Source organism: Sinocyclocheilus rhinocerous, unplaced genomic scaffold (genome assembly GCF_001515625.1).
Source record: "Sinocyclocheilus rhinocerous isolate Xijiao unplaced genomic scaffold, SAMN03320098_v1.1 scaffold90, whole genome shotgun sequence".
NCBI lineage: Eukaryota > Metazoa > Chordata > Actinopteri > Cypriniformes > Cyprinidae > Sinocyclocheilus > Sinocyclocheilus rhinocerous.
In genome coordinates, this window is record NW_015657969.1 from 1,525,728 (window position 1) to 1,543,718 (window position 17,991).

At 38.6% G+C, this 17,991-nt stretch overlaps 3 protein-coding genes across 4 annotated transcripts in view; 2 read left to right on the forward strand and 1 right to left on the reverse strand.

Moving 5' to 3' along the window:
• The window catches only part of LOC107721844 (uncharacterized), a 16,484-nt gene extending 4,828 nt beyond the window's left edge, over positions 1–11,656 (forward strand). Inside the window, exons 4-7 of the mRNA XM_016530012.1 lie at positions 1,398–1,403; positions 3,551–3,558; positions 3,712–3,763; positions 4,203–11,656. Of these exons, the coding sequence (XP_016385498.1) occupies positions 1,398–1,403; positions 3,551–3,558; positions 3,712–3,763; positions 4,203–8,690 (4,554 nt within the window). The 3' untranslated portion in view covers positions 8,691–11,656. The remainder of the gene's footprint in view (positions 1–1,397; positions 1,404–3,550; positions 3,559–3,711; positions 3,764–4,202) is intronic.
• Positions 11,657–14,606: 2,950 nt separating this feature from the next.
• LOC107721895 (NADH dehydrogenase [ubiquinone] 1 beta subcomplex subunit 4-like) lies at positions 14,607–15,621 on the forward strand. The gene is made up of 3 exons (XM_016530095.1): positions 14,607–14,835; positions 15,280–15,420; positions 15,521–15,621. The coding sequence occupies exons 1-3, from the start codon at positions 14,659–14,661 to the stop codon at positions 15,581–15,583; spliced, it is 381 nt and encodes a 126-aa protein (XP_016385581.1). The 5' UTR covers positions 14,607–14,658; the 3' UTR covers positions 15,584–15,621.
• A 1,153-nt stretch (positions 15,622–16,774) lies between these two features.
• LOC107721894 (homogentisate 1,2-dioxygenase-like) overlaps positions 16,775–17,991 on the reverse strand; it is a 6,351-nt gene continuing 5,134 nt past the window's right edge. For both annotated transcript variants that reach the window (XM_016530093.1, XM_016530094.1), the window contains exons 10-13: positions 17,682–17,786; positions 17,475–17,601; positions 17,207–17,388; positions 16,775–17,136 (exon numbers count right to left, since the gene is read on the reverse strand). In XM_016530093.1, coding sequence (XP_016385579.1) covers positions 16,993–17,136; positions 17,207–17,388; positions 17,475–17,601; positions 17,682–17,786 — 558 coding nt within the window. In that variant the 3' untranslated portion in view covers positions 16,775–16,992. The remainder of the gene's footprint in view (positions 17,137–17,206; positions 17,389–17,474; positions 17,602–17,681; positions 17,787–17,991) is intronic.

Here is a 17,991-nt window from a genome sequence, read left to right on the forward strand (position 1 = left end):
ACAGGTTGAAGTTCTTACGTAATTAGAAGAGCTTGCGCAAATATTAGTTTGCTTTAAGTAAGATGTATCCGTTGTAGTTTTACCACAGTTACAAATTCTTTTACAATCAAAGAATTATAACAACATGCCAATGGACTGAACATTGATTCAAGCATTGATCTCTTGTCTGGCACACCCCAGTTATATAATAGCTACCTGTTGTTGCCTTGCACATGCACAATAAGAAATTCCTAGCAAAATAATCAAGCATTTAAGATTTTTAAAAAATCTTTACCAACATGTTTGCTTGACTGCATCTCAATTTAATTGTTTCAGATGATTTTAAACACACCTCCAAAATATCTGGTGTCACTGCTATTAATCTTTTGCTGAATGTCATCTCAACATGTCTCACCATGTTTATGGTAATACTTTAGCTCTTATGCAATTTGTTACACCCACATTGTCTAATTTTTTTATTTTTATAATAATAATAATTTTAACAAATGGTAATTTAGCCAAAATTAATATGTTCAGCATTATTAGGAGAAATACAGGAAAGTATTTTCTGTCTACTTGGCAACTACTGTAATCATTTTCTTTGCACATGCAGAGGCAGGACAAAACAATTGAAATTTCACTGTCATTGTCATGTGTCGATATATTTAGAAAACATCTGTGGGTGTTCCTGTGAAGAATTTTTCTGAAGGGAGTGAACCTTAGCTGCAGACATGTGGTGTTTGTTGGGAAAAACAGTCTCCAGTTCTCTGTAGACTGTATTGTTGCAGTATTGTAATGCCGAAGCTTGATTAGTTTTCAGAATGTAAGTGAACATGAGAAGTTACATCCTGGACCATTGGCTCAACACATCCACAACAAGAAAGATTTAGAAACTAGAACTACTGCATCTTCTCCATCGTTGCAGTTAACAGGCCAGCAGAAAAGCAGCAGAGGTGAGTTTGTATGACTGGATTATCAGATACATTTGTTATCAGACAAAAACTTTGAGACATAACAGCTCATCATAAATTCATAAAATTCTGACAAAGTTCTGTTCATTTTAATTATATGCATGTAATGTCAAATGAAGCATGCATAGCACTGTGCAAAAGTCTTAGGCTATTAGTATTTTCACAGACAAAAAATGGTTTTAAGCCAGTTATTTTTTATATCTTTTGCTGTAGTGTGTCAGTAGGAAATATCAGTTTACATTTCCAAGCATTCCTTTTGCCATTAATTGTAGTGAGATTTTTGTAGGCACAAGGAGTCTGACAACAGCCAGTGCTCCACACAGATCTGATCTCACCATCATCCAGTCCGTCTGGAATGACATAAAGAAACAGAAAAAACTGAGACAGACTAAATCCAGAAGAACTGTGGCAACGTCTCCAAGATGCTTCAAGAAACCTACCTGCAAAGCTACAGTAATGTGAAAAGTTTTAGGCACTTGTGTAAAAATACTGTAAAGTGAGGATGCTTTCAAAAATAATGTCATAAATAGATTTTATTTATCAATTAACTTTAATTAACTAAATCAAATCAACATTTGGTTTGAGTACCCTTATTGTTTAAAACAGCTTTTGTCCTTGCACATAGTTTTCAGGTAGCTTTGCAGGTAGGTTTCTTGAAGTGTCTTGGAGACGTTGCCACAGTTCTTCTGGATTTAGTCTGTCTCAGTTTTTTTCTGTTTCTTCATGTCATTCCAGACGGACTGCATGATGGTGAGATCAGATCTCTGTGTGGAGCACTGGCTGTTGTCAGACTCCTTGTGCCTACAAAAATCTCCAATTAATTGCATTATTCCGATTAATGGCTAAAGAAATGTTTGGAAATGTAAAGTCTCTGCAGGTTAAAGTGGCGATATCCACCTCCTTCAATACAATAAAAAAACAAGTGTCCCAACAAAAACAAGCCAACCAGCGCTGCCACCAGTGTAACGCGTGTTGTTCCTATATATGAGCGTCACAGTTCTTACCACACTCTGGCTCGTGGGTTCTTGGCTTTGATCCAAGGAGGACACCAACAGTGAGCTCGGCATATCATAACACTTGATTTATTAAACACGAAGAGGTAAACATCATGAATCAGCCACATCCGATTACACAGAGCGTGTCATCTCTCCCTCTACGCTCTCACAACTGTCTAGATCATTCTCTCCCGCGATCCTAATCGCGGGTCTCTGTTCTCGCGATATTACCTCTAGATCTTATTTAAAGTTATAGAACATTAATGTTAACCTTGAATTTAACTCCCTACCTCTGTATCCATGCACTAAAAGGCTCTGTACCATCTCCAGAAAAAGGATGTGGAAGGTCAATTTTAAATGGCAGATGTGGGTTTGCTACATCTGCAACATGTCTGTCTCTCTGAACTGCAGCTGCTTCATACTCGTCGTCCGCCATTTTGTGTGAGAGAGAACGCACGTAATCTGAACTAGCAAAAAGAGCACGTGAAAAACAATATCAACGTCTCTGCAGGTTAAAGTGGCGATATCCACCTCATTCAATACAATAAAAGCACAAGTGTCCCAACAAAAACAAGCCAACCAGCGCTGCCACCAGTGTAACGCGTGTTGTTCCTATATATGAGCGTCACAGTTCTTACCACGCTCTGGCTCGTGGGTTCTTGGCTTTGATCCAAGGAGGACACCGACAGGGAGCTCGGCAGATCATAACACTTGATTTATTAAACATGAAGAGGTAAACATCATGAATCAGCCACATCCGATTACACAGAGCGTGTCATCTCTCCCTCTACGCTCTCACAACTGTCTAGATCATTCTCTCCCGCGATCCTAATCGCGGGTCTATGTTCTCGCGATATTACCTCTAGATCTTATTTAAAGTTATAGAACATTAATGTTAACCTTGAATTTAACTCCCTACATCTTTATAGTTATCGTTCTTGGTGTGAACGGGGCTTTAGTGTTCCTACCTATTAGTAAATGTTTTATGAAAATTTGATTCCACTTAATATACACTGCACATAATAATATCTTTTGTCTTGTAAATTATGCTATAGCACTTTGTGTTTTGTGTCATTTGCACAGTCCTAGCCAGAACAGCAAACGCCCTTTCGACCCATGACTGGCAGTAATAGTCCTTATATAGCAATAAGTCATGATTTAATGATGGTGAATGATAGTGTGAAAGTGTATAGGCAAAGATTTGCTGTTTGGCTGTACCGTATCTAGGTGTGTTCATGCTTTCATATACTGTTCACACCTTTATAAAGTGTTTACATCTTGATCTTGGAAACAGTAAATAGACATTTATTGTGCAGTATTACAGTATCTTGTTTAAAAGGTATGACATCACTGCCTCTCGTTTTTTAAAGCAGACATTTAAGGATTAGTTCACTTCCAGAATAAAAATGTCCTGATAAACACCCTGTACTCATTTTAAAAGAGTTTTAACAATGGACCCCTCCCTTCATGTCAGGCCAATGAATTGTTTACCCCTAGAATGCTTAAACTGAGAGAAAGAATGGAATGTTGTTGGTCTTGTTTTCCTGCGTTGTCTTGCTAAATATATGAAAGATGTTGAACTAGTAAAAGTATTTAGGGAGTAAGAATAGCGTGTGAAACATTGAATTAGATGAGAGATTTGTTTTCATCATAGTTTTCTTTGTTTACCTGAGGGAACTTATTTTTTTTTATCTACATACTTGTTAAATGTTTGCTCATTAAAAAAAATCATATGCTAATTAAAAATTATTTTCTCAATTTGACAGTTACAGCACACATGAAGCCGTAAAAAACACAGCTAATCAAAACCACACAGAGGTAAGCATTCAATCTAAGACAGTCATGAGAATGAGATTGTTTATCTTTTTATTAAGAGAACGTCTGATGTAAAGATAAAATCTATGTCTTACTAATCAAACGTATCTTGTTTAAATATAATGAAATATCTTTATTTTACTGCCCTTTGAATACATTCCGCTCTACTGGGCCATGTTTGCAGTTTTGATATGCAGAGTATTTTTCAGTGCAATGTAAAGCTCAACTGTGAAGTTGAACTGTCTGTTTAAACAGTTATGGAATGGGAGTGGTGATTTGTTCAAATAGTTCAAATACACGTGAGAAGCATTTCTTGTAATTTTCCCAAGCAACTCTGAAATTTACTAGTCTAAAATGTACAAATGCTACTGTGCTTGAATTAGTGCCTGTGTTTTGTACTATTTTTGGCACTAATCCAAAGCTTTGTTGCTTGTTCTGACAGCTAAGGGACGTGCTTTCACCAACGGAGCAATGTGGCAAATCAACTGGTGAATTATTTAAGAATAGAGATGGGCCAAAAGCAAGCTTTGATGAAGACAGTTTTACCACTCTGCATCAACATGGACATAACACACCAAAGCAGGGACAAAATACAGGAATACAACACAACATAGGCCTTCATGAACAAATGCAAATTGTCCACAACGGCTCACAAAGACATTGTACTCAACCTGTTTGTGAGGTTCAAACAGAATTCAAAAAGGAATCTGGAGCCAACGACTGTAGAAAGAATGCTGCAACAACTCCACAGTACCACAGTAATCTGACCTCCTTTGAAGTGGACAATGGTCTAAAAGCAAGCACTGATTCCCAGTTTTTTGCACACCATTCAGAAGTAGTAAATCCGGTCTTGCCATTAGACTCTTTTCCTGCTCCTCATTCTGATAGTACCCCTGAGCCAGAACCTGGTCTTATCAATCCTACATCAGCTATGTTGACATCGGCCCTGGCCTCAGTTCTTCCTCTACCTTGGAGTGGCCGTCTTCGAAGACCCAAGCAAGGCGGCAGCGAAGTACAGCATGAGCCCCAAGATTGTGGACAGAATGCCAACCCATCTACCTTATTTTGCCAGGATCGGCAGCAACAACCGTTTCTTCCTTCCCAGAGGCGACCATCTGAACACATGTTGGCCAATGACAATGACATGCAGTTGACTGCAGGAACCAGCTATAACTCTCCTGACTGGCAAAAAGAGAACAATTCCCCGAACATCACAACCACAATACAGCCAAAGAGACCCATTATTAAATCCTCCTCTGTGGGTATGATGTACAATAATACAGATTTGCATTCTTTTCCCACACCTCTGGACACTCGTCAGGTACCAAATTTGGCCCATTCAGAGTACAGAATATCAAAAACTGGAGATGAACATGAGCCTTTCAAATCATTGAGCTCTAAGCCAACAACAAGCAGTCTACTTCTTTCCTTGAGGAGGTCAAATTTGAGAAGCTCCAGTGCTGAGCTCACACAATCACAGACTCAGATGACTAGGTCTGTCAGGTCCCTTACATTGCCTAGCAGAGTTGTTTTGAAAACTCCATCATTTGCCCATTCTGTTACCACTGATGACCAAACCCCCGAATATCCAGACACTCCTGCAAGAACAGAGGAAATAGCAGTCAGTCAGTTCCCTTTCTCACATAGAATTAAGAGTAGAGTGCCATTAAGAAAATCTCTGTTTCTAAACAAACCAGAGACAGAAATTTCAAAGAGACTAGAAGCTTCTGTTGCCAGAGTAGAGGAGGAACGTTTCCCAATCTCCACAACCAAAACCGGCCAACTTGGAATTCTCAGAGCTCAACAGAGTTCTTATTCAGTGTTTTTGAGGAAATATTCCAGTACAGAGGACATAGATCCAGCGGAACAAAATGCTGCCAACAACACCAACCTGCAAAACTCCAATATGACCAGACAAAAAGTAATTCCAGATACCACAATTTCTCCCAAAGTCTTAGCAAAGAATGTTCAACAATGTGGCTTTAATGTTCAAAAATTAAAATCACAAAGTACACACAATATAATAGCCAGTAGTTCTTCAGGTACAAGCACCTTCACAGACAGGCTTAACTACTCACCCAGGAAAGACTCTTCTGTAGATGATACAAGTCCCACAAATGTTGGGCAGATATATCTGGACTCTAAGAAATATTCTCAGTCAAGTCAAAGCACTATGGATCTTTCGAGCCCTCTTTCTCCAAGCAGACCTCTCAGAAGTGTAAGAGTACCAAGCATTTATTCATACCTACGGGAGTCCAGCCCAGCTGTGTCCACCCCTTCCCCTTCCACCCCTTCTTCCCACATACAGAGAGGTGAAACATCGCCTCCTAAGCAAGATGGAGGTGTAACACTGCAGGGTGACCGGAAAACATTACCTTCAAGATTTTCATTTGACTTCAACCCATTTGTGCCACAGGTACAAGCATTACAAAGAAACTCGTATAGCTCCAGCTCCCATATAGTACCAGCTCAATCTCTGCCTCCTGATTTTGGACGAAGATCAGCACCTCGTCTCAGCACTTCTCCATATTCTAGCCTCATCTCCTCACGACCTACACTCAGCAACACTTTACAAGAACTATCCTCTCCACCTGTGTCCAAAACTCATACCCGATCTACATCTTATGATATTGTAACCACTCCTGCAGACTTCATAAAAGGTGATCCAAGCTCTTCACTGTCTACATACACAGGCATAATAAGAAGACCAAAGGAACAGTTAGCTTCTCCTAACAGAAAACAGAGGACAGCAGTTCAAGATTATACAAGCGCCCTAGATAATCACAAACCTGCCCAGCCATGCCTCTTACAAGCTGCACCAGATACAAGTTTTGTCATGGAAAGCCAAAGCGCAAATATAAGCCCACACCCAAGGCAGCCAGACACAGGCTCTAACAACTTCTGCCATCAGGAGCATGATGGCTTGATGGAACTTCAGCTTGATAAGGGTAATGCTTACCCCAAGCACAGGCTGAGTAAGAAAGATAAGTATTTAATACCTGATAAGCTCACAGTAGAAAATGAGACTCCACTGACAGCTGAGAAAGAGATTCCCGCTGTGCATATGCATGAGAGATTACAGGAAATGCAAAGTTCCAATTCAAAAAAAGGCCTCTTTAGTTCACGAGTTAAGAAAGACAAAGAAGATGTCTTTTCTTCAGCTTCATTGCCAGACAAAGAGGTTGTTAGTCCCCAGTATTTAAAAACCAAAAGACATTCGCCAGTGTTTAAAACGAGCAGCAGGATTGACCAGATGTTAAATCGCTGGAAACTGACATTTGGTGTCAAACGTTCAGACAGCTCACTTGACGCACTACCGAAAAAGAACAAGAGTCCCACTCAGCAACCCTCAGATACTGAGACTTTTGAAAGTCCCAAGACAGAAGAGAAAGCAAGTTCTGAGAGCCACCCGGAGAATTCTAACTACTCTTTAACAACTGATAAAACCTCTTTAAATTCCTTGTCACTACTAACATTCAAAAAATCTGAGAATACATTAAATATGGATGAACAAAATAAGTCTACGGCTGAAATAAATTATTCTGGGTGCACACGGGAGGCCCCCAACTCATTCTTGACCACCAATAAATCATCTTTTGCCTCTTTTGGGTCCTTGTTGCCACGTACATTAAAGATATCTGAGAAAACCTTAAATATGGATTGGCAAAATAGATCTACAACTGAACAAAAGGGTTCTGAGTGCACATGGGAGGCCTCCAGCTCATCTTTGACCACTGATAAAGCCTCTTTTGCATCTTTGTCGCCACTTACATTAAAGAAATCTGGGAATACTCTAAATATGAATTGGCAAAACAGATCTACAACTGAACAAAAAGGTTCTGGGTGCACGTGGGAAGCCCCCAACTCATCTTTTACCACCGATAAAGCATCTTTTGCCTCTTTTGGGTCTTTGTCGCCACTTACATTAAAGAAATCTGAGAATTCTTTAAATATGGACTGGCAAAACAGATCTACAACTGAACAAAAGGGTACTGGGTGCACATGGGAGGCCCCCAACTCATCATTGACCACTGATAAAGCACCTTTTGCTTCTTTTGAGCCCTTGTCACCGTTAACATTAAAGAAATCATCTGAGAATAAATTAAATGTTGATCAGCAAAAGAGGCATAGCGATGAAAATGGAAACCACTCTTATGGTAGGAGCTTTAGTCCACATAGGCTAAAGGCCCAAAGTATGAATCGTTCTGCCACCTTGCCACATTACAGAAAATCCTCTGTCGGTCCCCCATCACCCTTTTATTTGTTTGATTTTGATTCAGAAGAAATTCAGGATGACAATGTGTTTTATAGTCCAGTGAGCAAAAAAACAAATTCACTGTGTGAGTCTGATTACTTCTCTTCTCTGAACTCCAAGAGTCCCGTGCAGCAAAACCTTGTGAGGTCTCACTTGTCCTCGTCATGTGCTGATTTAAAGTATGGTCTACACAATGGACGATCTTTCTCAGTAAACAGTGTGGTTTCAAGCCGCCCATCAGGTCCTGGACGAATCTCAACAAGCAGCATCAGCGACCTCTCAAGTTTGGATGACTTTGTGCCGAAGGGGGATTATACAGTAGTTGACTCTCCAATGAGTAGTAGCCATTCTCCAATCTGTGATGCCAAATCTATCACTGGTAAACAGTCTGAACCTGTATATACAGATGATCTTGATCTTGATCATTATGATGCAGACCCAACCCCACCTCCATCACCAACTATGTCCTCTTCACCTCGTCGGATATCCCAGGCACCTTCTGTGTCTTCCCCCATGTGGACAACTCCAGAAAATCTGTCTCCTACTCGTGGAATCCTGTCATCAAGGAGCTACACAACCAGCTTGACTGTTTTTGAGGAGTCTGATTCTGACACCACAACCGATGATGAATACTATCTTGACAATTGTGATGATGCTGTAGAAACAGAACTTTAGAGGAGGTAATTATGTGTTGTTCAATTCCATCATATTGAATATGTGGTTACATATACGCTTAGGGTCTTCTACGAAATTAGAAACAATCTAAATTGTAATAACAACTAGAAATCCAGATTGGATATGAATAGAAGGAATTATAATATATCAGAACTATAAGACCATGTTGATTTAATATTTTTTGTTATAAATTAAATATAATGGGCTTTTTGAATACTTTAGTGTTTGAGGATAACAATTTTTTATTTCATTATGAATTCATATACAATACAGTACAATGCACTGTTTCATTAGGTTTTTTAAGTATATTTTCTGGATCTTAAGGCTTTGAAATGGTGAATTCTCACATCATTCCTTTTATTGAGACCTGCTTCCTGTAGGTTATTGACTGTTTCATTCACTGTGGCATTTGAAAGCACAGCATGTCAGTTACAATACATTATTTTCCTGACAGACATTCTATAGTCAGTAGCTGTAAACTAAGAAACTGAACCCCAACTGTTTAACAGAGGTGTTTGAATTTTTTCAACTCATACTGCTCCTTTAACAGTCAGAAAAAAAAATAGAAAAATTGAATATCGGTGCCCCTGTAACACTGATGATTCCACATTAATTATGGTTTTAAGTCTGTAAAGAAGATGATGTTACAGAAGTCTGCTATCCATTTGATATTATTGTTAAAAGTATGAAAGTGTTATTGAAAACTGGCTGATCCTGGCATATGCGACATCTGCTACTTGTTAATTTGAGGTTCAAACACGGCCTCTCACAATCTATGCAAAAGACATACCACTAGATGAACTAAGCATTCTTAAATAAGACCTCACAGTTCATTTTATTTGCTGTATAATTTAATTGTGCTGTTTGTGTGCGTCATGTTTGTGTGTGGCTTTCAGTGTAATTTTAATTGATCTTTTATTATAATTTTTTTTATGCAGAGCAGGGGTTGGGGCATCATTTCTCCCCTAGAGCCTATAGGACCTCCATAAGATGTTAAGATGCTCAATTGCAGCACTGACAACAACACAGTACTACTAAATGCTGTATAACATAGGCCTACGTATGTAAGGACCTTTTTGTAAGGGAATTCTTGAATGTCTTCATTAAATCGGTTATATTTATTAACATTTAATATATTGACTACACTATATTTTTCTTAAGGCATAAGTAGAAGAATATTGATCACTTGTAAAAAAAAAAATGTAATAAATTATCTGTAAATGACTAACTTTGCACATGACTCAAGTTAAACTGCTATGCTAAACTTTAATTAGCAAGTACACTCTGTGGTCTAGTAAACTCTTTAATTCTAATAACAGAAATTCCTTAATTACAGCTCATTAAAACAGGCCGACACTGTTGCGTGTCATGTCACAACCTGCCACAATGAACAGTTATGACTATGAATGATGCAACTAATTTGGCCCTCTTGTACGATCTATGTTTCAGTAATGGTTGGCAGGTTTGCGGAAGCAGTAGGCCTGTTCTCTTAAAAAAAAACATGACTGCCTTCTTTGGCCTTCTTGAGTATTTTGAGTATTATTTTTTTTACGAATTAAGTTAGTGAGTTATTCATTGTCACAATAATCCTTCACTTTTTTTTACTTTCGTAACGATGTAACCTGCTGAAAGGACCACTGAACGAATATTTTTGTTAAACGAATCTCCTACTCCACACGTAGTTCTCCATTTAAAAAAAAAAGCTTTTGGATCACGTATATTTCTAGCTTTCTAGCATTGAGTTGGATGAGTCTGTTTTCACGTTGCTCTGGTAACGGCTGTTGTGGTTGTAAGGCGTGCATTTGCACCCGTCTCCATAATGTCATACTGTCTAGGCTTTATGTTCTCGTTTTTAAACTCCCTCAATGTTGTTTACTCTTTGGTTGCAGTTTTAGCCCCCTCTACGTTTTTTACTTCAACTTGTCGATGTCATTGTGAAAATACAGTTCACGCTTTTGTTTACTTTTCGATATTCACCGGATTGGTTTGATTTGAATATTATAAGGATAAAACGCATTGCCTATTTAAGCTCCTTCTACCTATTAAACATTTTAATTCAGGTATTTTTAAGAATATTGGCTATTCTGTTTCTTGAGAATGAAGAGGACTCGACTGATCAAGTAAGTAGCATTTTGTGGTCTCAACAGAAGTGGTTTATTAAAAACACCTGTCTTAATTTTGAATTGAGTATATGGTGGAGTTAAATGTAGCCTAATAATCCAATAAAATAGTCATAATCCTAGTTAAATAATCCCATTTCCCATACCTAGCCATGGCAAAAGCTTAATCAGGGTGCAGAGCTTCAGCCTCAGTTAAACAGTATACTGTTATAAATTATAACCGTATAATATAATTTATAATATACCCCCCCAGAATTGTTCCTTTTCGGCTAATTGAAATGTAAATCCATGTTAATGTTTTACAGAATAAACTCTCGCTCTCTCTCTCTCTCTCTCTTCATCCTATAAGCAGCATGTGCTAGCATGAACAAGAAAATTTAACACACATACTCTTTTGACAGGTATGAAATACAGCAAAACATGCAGACTCGTTACTAAACGAGTGAAGCAATAGAAAAAAAACTGTCAATCATTTTCCCCCCTTTAGCCATCATCCAACAGCTCCAGCTGGGGAAACTACATCAGAGTCTAATGTCATACTTGTAGCACAGCTGGAAACTGTTTTCAGCAGAGCAGCCAGGATCATCCAGCGAGCATGAAGGGCACATGTTGTTAGTGATCACAGTCAACATTCATGTTACTTTTTCTCCGGCTTTGTTACATATGACTGAATGCACAAATAAAAAGTAGTGCATACTGTGCCTGTCATGTGTAGGATACTGCTGTCTTCAAGCACCTCAAGAAACTAGTGAGCTTCCATAATCAAGGGGATCCACGTCTCCTTCTTAGATTTATTAATCCTGCAGAGGTAAGTTTGTTACAATGCATATGTGAAGCTTAATTGAGATGTTTTTCCTCTTCCTTTTTTTTTAATTTTTTTTTATTTTTTTTTAAATCGTAGGCCTTAATTCTTTGTTGTAGGCTAATATTTTGGATTCTGCTTCAGGGGCGCTTATCCGATTCAGACTGGGTGGGGTGAGTGCTGATGTCATTCATCTTTCAATGAGCAGACAGTTATTTGTACTCCATAACATGCTGTTATTGTGTTCTGCTCTAGGTTACGTTATTGGAAAGCTAATTATAAGTAAACACACAAATTGCAAATTACTTACTAACGTTTATAAAATTCCAGCCAACATATCCTCCAAACATCTACTTTAAAATATACACTCGTGCACCCATAGTGGACATGTGCGCCTCCAGTCCTAAAGATTACACGCAGCTAAAGAAACCTGCTCCAAGCCAGATTCATAATGGCCGAATGATGATCAATGATGGGAATGATCACTCTGGGTGGTACCAACGGGTGGAGAACTGGAGGATTTTGTCTTGCAAGGTGACATATCCAGTCATCATACTTTCATTTTCATTTTACCTTTTGTATAACTCAATAAATGAAACATATCCAACCAAACATTCAGCAGCCATTACTCCACTCTCCATAAATTACATTTTAAAATATACACTTTTTACCTTCTACTGTTTCATTTACAATATAAATGGTAACAGTCAGAAAAATATACAAATGTTGCATGACTAAACATTATGTGTCTATCATAGGGTAATATCATAATAGCATAGACCACGTGCCATTTTCACCGGACGCGTCCTGGCCAGGATTTCTATATTGCTTTGATTCAAAGTACCTCGACAGCGTTTCGAAAACACAAGGAACCGATGTCATACACCGATCGGTCTGCACACGCAAACAAAGCCGAACCCTAGATATTTTAGGCAATATAGAAATCCTGGACAGGACGCGTCCTGGGAAAATGGCACGTATGGTCACCCTAGTCTATCATTGCCTTTATGATTAAAGATATTCGTGTTTGAAGACCCAATAACTCAAGATACCAATATTAGGAAGATAGAATTCCATCACTGCAAAATCCGACGTCGACAAGATGTTGCAAGAAAAAAGAAGATTCGTAAAATTGAATGGATGAGAAAAATGTAACATATTTAAAACATGTATTTAAAGTAGGCTAACTGTTTGATTGTTTGTGGTAGGTGGTAAGATATGTTCTGCAGAGCTAATCATACTAAAACATGGAATATAAGATGTGAATGACAGCATAATTGTAAGCACAGATCTTGTGCACAGGTATGCTGAGGGTCTCCTGCATAGTCGTACTGAACACAGCGAAACAGCTCTGCTGGTGCAAAAATCCACACAGAGAATGATGGATTCCCTTGAATAGATTGGACCAGATTCCGTTTCTGAGCAGGAAGTGGATGCACTGCTGGCATGGACCAAAGCTCTCAATTTTGATGAGTAATTGAGCTAATATGACATTAGATGTGATATAGCCTACTGTAGGCTACATGGCATCATCATTTTTTCATCATTATGGTAATCATAAAATATCCCATTTAGAAATAAGAATATTTGCTTGTCTCTCAGGTATATCAATGAATGGAGGAATTTGGGTACCAGCAAATGCTGCATAGTTAACAACGGTAAGACTCATGGCTGTTCCCTAATTTAGCTTTATGTATGAAATAACACTTTTGTTGCATTGTAGCTCCCTCTACTGGTCAAAATGGGTATCCACACTTCTACTTTTCTCGCTATAGATAAACTGTCGGAAAGTGACCAAAAGGACTTTGCCTGTGTCTCTGTGCGTGATATTTGTGAGATGCCTCAGATCAGTCAGGCTCCAGTGGTCCAGTCCAGTGGTGAGTCAACATCTGGATCACATCTGGGGCTGGAATGTAACATGCAGCTCTAGTAATATTTTGCACAATATGATTTGTTTTATTAATTTGAATAAATAAAGTCTTGTGTTTCGACTGGTTTTGTGTGGTCAAATAAAAGTGAGTGTGTATAAAACATTATTTTATACATTTATTTTTAAAGTTGACGTAGGCTACTACAATAACTAAAATATATTTTAAAAACTATTACTCTATAGCCTTTTATATAGCCTGTAGCTATAGCCTGTATATTTAAAAACTAATAAAATTACTAAAAACACAATTAAATTACTTTAACATTAGCTAAAATTTAAACCTATTTATTCAAATTCAATTCCAAATATTAACAAAAACTACAATAGTATATCAATGATACTAAAATAAACACCACTTTACATGATGTTAGATGCGCTGTCATAGAAATCGGATAACCCAGTAACCCTTAAAGGCAGAGTAAGTGATTTCTGGTAGCCAATGTTGATATTTGAAATCACCAAAACAAACACGCCCCTACCCCAAAAGGGTCTTGCCCCTATTTTGATAGCTCCGCCCCACATATACGTACGCAACCCAGGCAATGATTAGTTCTGTGAAACAAAGCAAAACCAATATTACACCGTGTCTACGGACGTGAGCGGCGCGGCGCAACAAATCCCGACAGAAAACTGCTGCCGGGTTCTATTTATGACGTGCTGACACACATTTCAAATGGTTTTCAACGGTCGTTTGATCGCGTCCAGTGTAGGCAGACTTTAGCTGTTGTAGACACGGTGTTACTCACCTATTGAGAAGAAACAAAGCAACCTCGGCGTCCGATCGCAGGCCTCCGCTCCTTGAGTTCTCTCCAGCGCTGGAAAGCTGATCCGATATTTATCCGCCATCTCTATCTTTCTGTCGCTCGGCTCGGCTAATGTCGTTCCATGCAGTGAACGCGCTCTCCTCCACATCACGAGTAGACACGCCCCTTATTGCTGATTGGCTACAAGTTTGTTTCGCGATTCGGCCCGAATCAGTTTTCTAAAGTGTTTTTGAAAAATCACTTACTCTGCCTTTAATTGGCGAGACAGTATTTTTAATTACCGCGAGACTTGCGAAGATGACGCGCAGCCAATCAGATTTCTCCTTTGGCGTGTTTTGCGCTGTTTGCAATCATGGCGAACTACAAAGAGGCTCCTTTGGCTACTCGGCCAAAAACATTAGATCCAGCCGAATACTTCAATCTTTCACATGATTACCGGCGGGCTGAGGAGAAGAGAGCGTCTCTGCGGGCACAGCTGAAGCGGCAGTATCTGGAGCAGCTGAACAATCCTCATCGGAAAGAGCTGATTGTAAGACGAACCGAATATCACAATCTGCAAACATTAGCTTGGGGTAAAACAGTTACAATGAAGCTATATATAGCTTTTATTTTCATATTGTGCTAGTTTATAATTTTATAATGTTTGAATGATTTAGTCCACATTCATGTTTCAGAAGCCTAGAGTGTTTTATATTGAATCCGCAGTGAGTGACCTTCACTGATCGCTGGCTAGCAGTTATTGCCTGCCAGCTTGTTTTGGTCCACATGTGTTTATAGTCTTTATGTAAAAAGATGTAATTTGTGAAATTTCAATCAGACTACGTTCTTATTCAGAATGCATTTTCCGGGGCGTGTTGTTTGCCCCATTATTGTTTACAATCCTGACAACTGAATTATTGAAACTTCCAGAAGGTACCCTGATACATTTAAACAGTTTGATCAAGTCATCAACCTCCATGTGTTTTATTCGTAGGAGGATCCTGCTCTTACACGGTGGACATATGCGCGCACCAATAACAACTACTTCAGACCAACTGCTAAAACTTCATTGATTGGTGGCTTGTTTGGAGTTCTACCCCTTTTCATCTTGTATGTTGTGTTTAAAACAGACAGGGTGAGTTGAAACTGTATGAATTCACTTCATATTCAGTATTGATGTCGTCAAAGTTGCAGTGGTTATATCAGTTTTAACCCTGTTTTTCCCATTTTTCCAGGACAAAAGGGAGGCCAAGATTAAGGCAGGGACCTACGAGCGCCCCTATAAACTATCAACCTAATTTCTTTGGAATTCACTATATATTGTAACACATAGTACTTGTAATTATATACTAAATAAAATACTTTGTTGAAACTTCCTTTATCGCTGTTATTGAAGAAAAATAAGAAATCGCACAGTATTTTTGTCATTTCATTTACAGGGTTTCTGCGGGTCTTAAAGTATTAATTAGCCTCTTCCACAAATTAAGGCCTTAAAAAGGTCAGAGCGGAACGTCTTAAAATTCATAAAGTCTTGGCATTAAATGTTGCATGCATGTCTTCCTCAGTATCGCTTTCTTGTTTTCCAATACAAATATCTAAACATCCTTAAAGGGGGCATAACACACACAGTTTCACCCAATCTCATGTTAATCTTGAGTACCTATAGAGTCGTACTGCATCCTTCATATCTCCAAAAAAGTCTTTAGTTTGATCATATTTATAAAAGAAAGATACAGCTTTACGATTCTCCGGAAAAAGTCGAGCTCCAGCATTGAACTGGGCCTTGTTTATAAAACGTTCTTCAACAAACACACTTGTGAAACTCCGTTGCTGCTCTGGAAAAACAACTGAAACTTGAATGAACCCGGAAGATTTTTGGCACAAAAATACTCTGTCATACGTCCAAACTGCTTCGCATGAGAATCCAACTCTTTAACAGTGTAAACAACTCAATGCATGAAACAGCATTGTACCCCCCCTTTAAATCAAGATACATGAGATGTAACTCAAGATGCAAAATGAATAAGAAGTCTTGTTTTCTGAAGGAATTATTAAAATTATGTGATCTTATGGGGTATATAAACTTGTTTTCCCTTTCAGTTTTCTTAGACCATTGACATATTTATTCTTGTTTTAATCATAAACCTTTTGATCAGCTTTGCAGAAAACAAGACTTGTGTGATTTTTAAGAATCTTTAGACATCTGCACTAAAAAACAAGACAAACGTACTAAGGAAGAGCATTACTTTTTTGCACAGTACAGTAAAAATTATTTTCATATACTAGTGGTTGGGAGCAGAGCTATTAAAGCTGCAAACATGCTTTTTTTTGGTAAATGGATTAAAAAGTAATGAGACCTCTTGAATTTTGTATTTTCAAACTTTGAAAATAAGTGTAAAAGTGTTGCTAATACAACTCATGGTGTGCTCCCTAGACATTTACATTTTTATGTACTGTGTTCCCTTCAATTTATAACTTATATTTTCTTTGTCTTAAAAAGGCCTTTAAAATTGTCTTAAATTTTTCTTTATAAAACCTGCAGAAACCCTGCGTTTTGTTTTATTGGTTATATAATAGCATGTTTTGTTTTTATATCATAGAATATCTCTGGTTAACTCCATTCTAAAGAGAAAACCATTGTGAATCACAGATCCACGTCAGACAAATATTATGACGACTGTTGAGGTGTAACCATGTACTTCATGTTCTACTTGCTGCTGGGTTTCCAGTTTGGATTGAAGTGACTTTTTAAAGCCTCCCAGCATTTATAGTAGCTCTTATCGAGACGGTGGCAGGTGTCCAATCCCCACTTGGTCACAGCCATGCTGAAGGATGACTCAAACATGAATGCCTGTTGGATACAGCATTATTTGGAACGTCATCTAGCCCTTTACATGATGTATTTCAAAATGAAACATTACCATAGTGCCCTCAGCAACTCTCTCTGGTTTGAGAACAGCTGTGCTGTTCTTCTCGAAACAGTCGACGTCAGGACCATGTGGAGTCATGATGCTGTGGAGACTGGCTCCTCCAGGCTGGAAACCTTCTTCCTTTGCTTCATAGTGGCCTTTGATTAATCCCATAAACTCGCTCATGCAGTTCCCTTTTAGCATAGATAGAGGGCGTTCTTTAACCGCGTGAAATTTCACTTGGTTTCAATACAAGTATGTATCATCAACACAGACTTACTGTGGTAGTAAGGAGGCCGAAAGGTGTGATTAGCTACACCCCAGCGAGGGGGAAAGATGACAAAATCTGCAATGGCCACACCTGGACGGGTGGATTTTGCTGTCAAAACGGTGAAAATCGACGGATCCTGGAAATAAAGATTCAGGTAATTTGATTAACGGCGCAAATGCAGTGATTTTAAGACGTCAAATGAAGCAAATTACTTACAGGGTGATCAAACGCCACACAGTTGATGACCATGAAGTTCTCCAGGTTGTATTTGTAGGGTGTGTAGTTTCCGTGCCATGCCACCACATTAAATGGCGAAAAGTCCTATTTGAACACATTTAAAATGAAAAATAAACCACGTAATGAATTTCTGTAGGCTTTGAGCGTATAATCAATAGTAATGCAAACGCGAAACACTAAGACGTCCGATCAATGAATGCCCTCAATAAAACGTTTAAACCGCTTCGTTTTGTTTTGATGCTCTACTCCAGTGGTCGCCAACCCGTCGATCGCGATCGACTGGTAGATC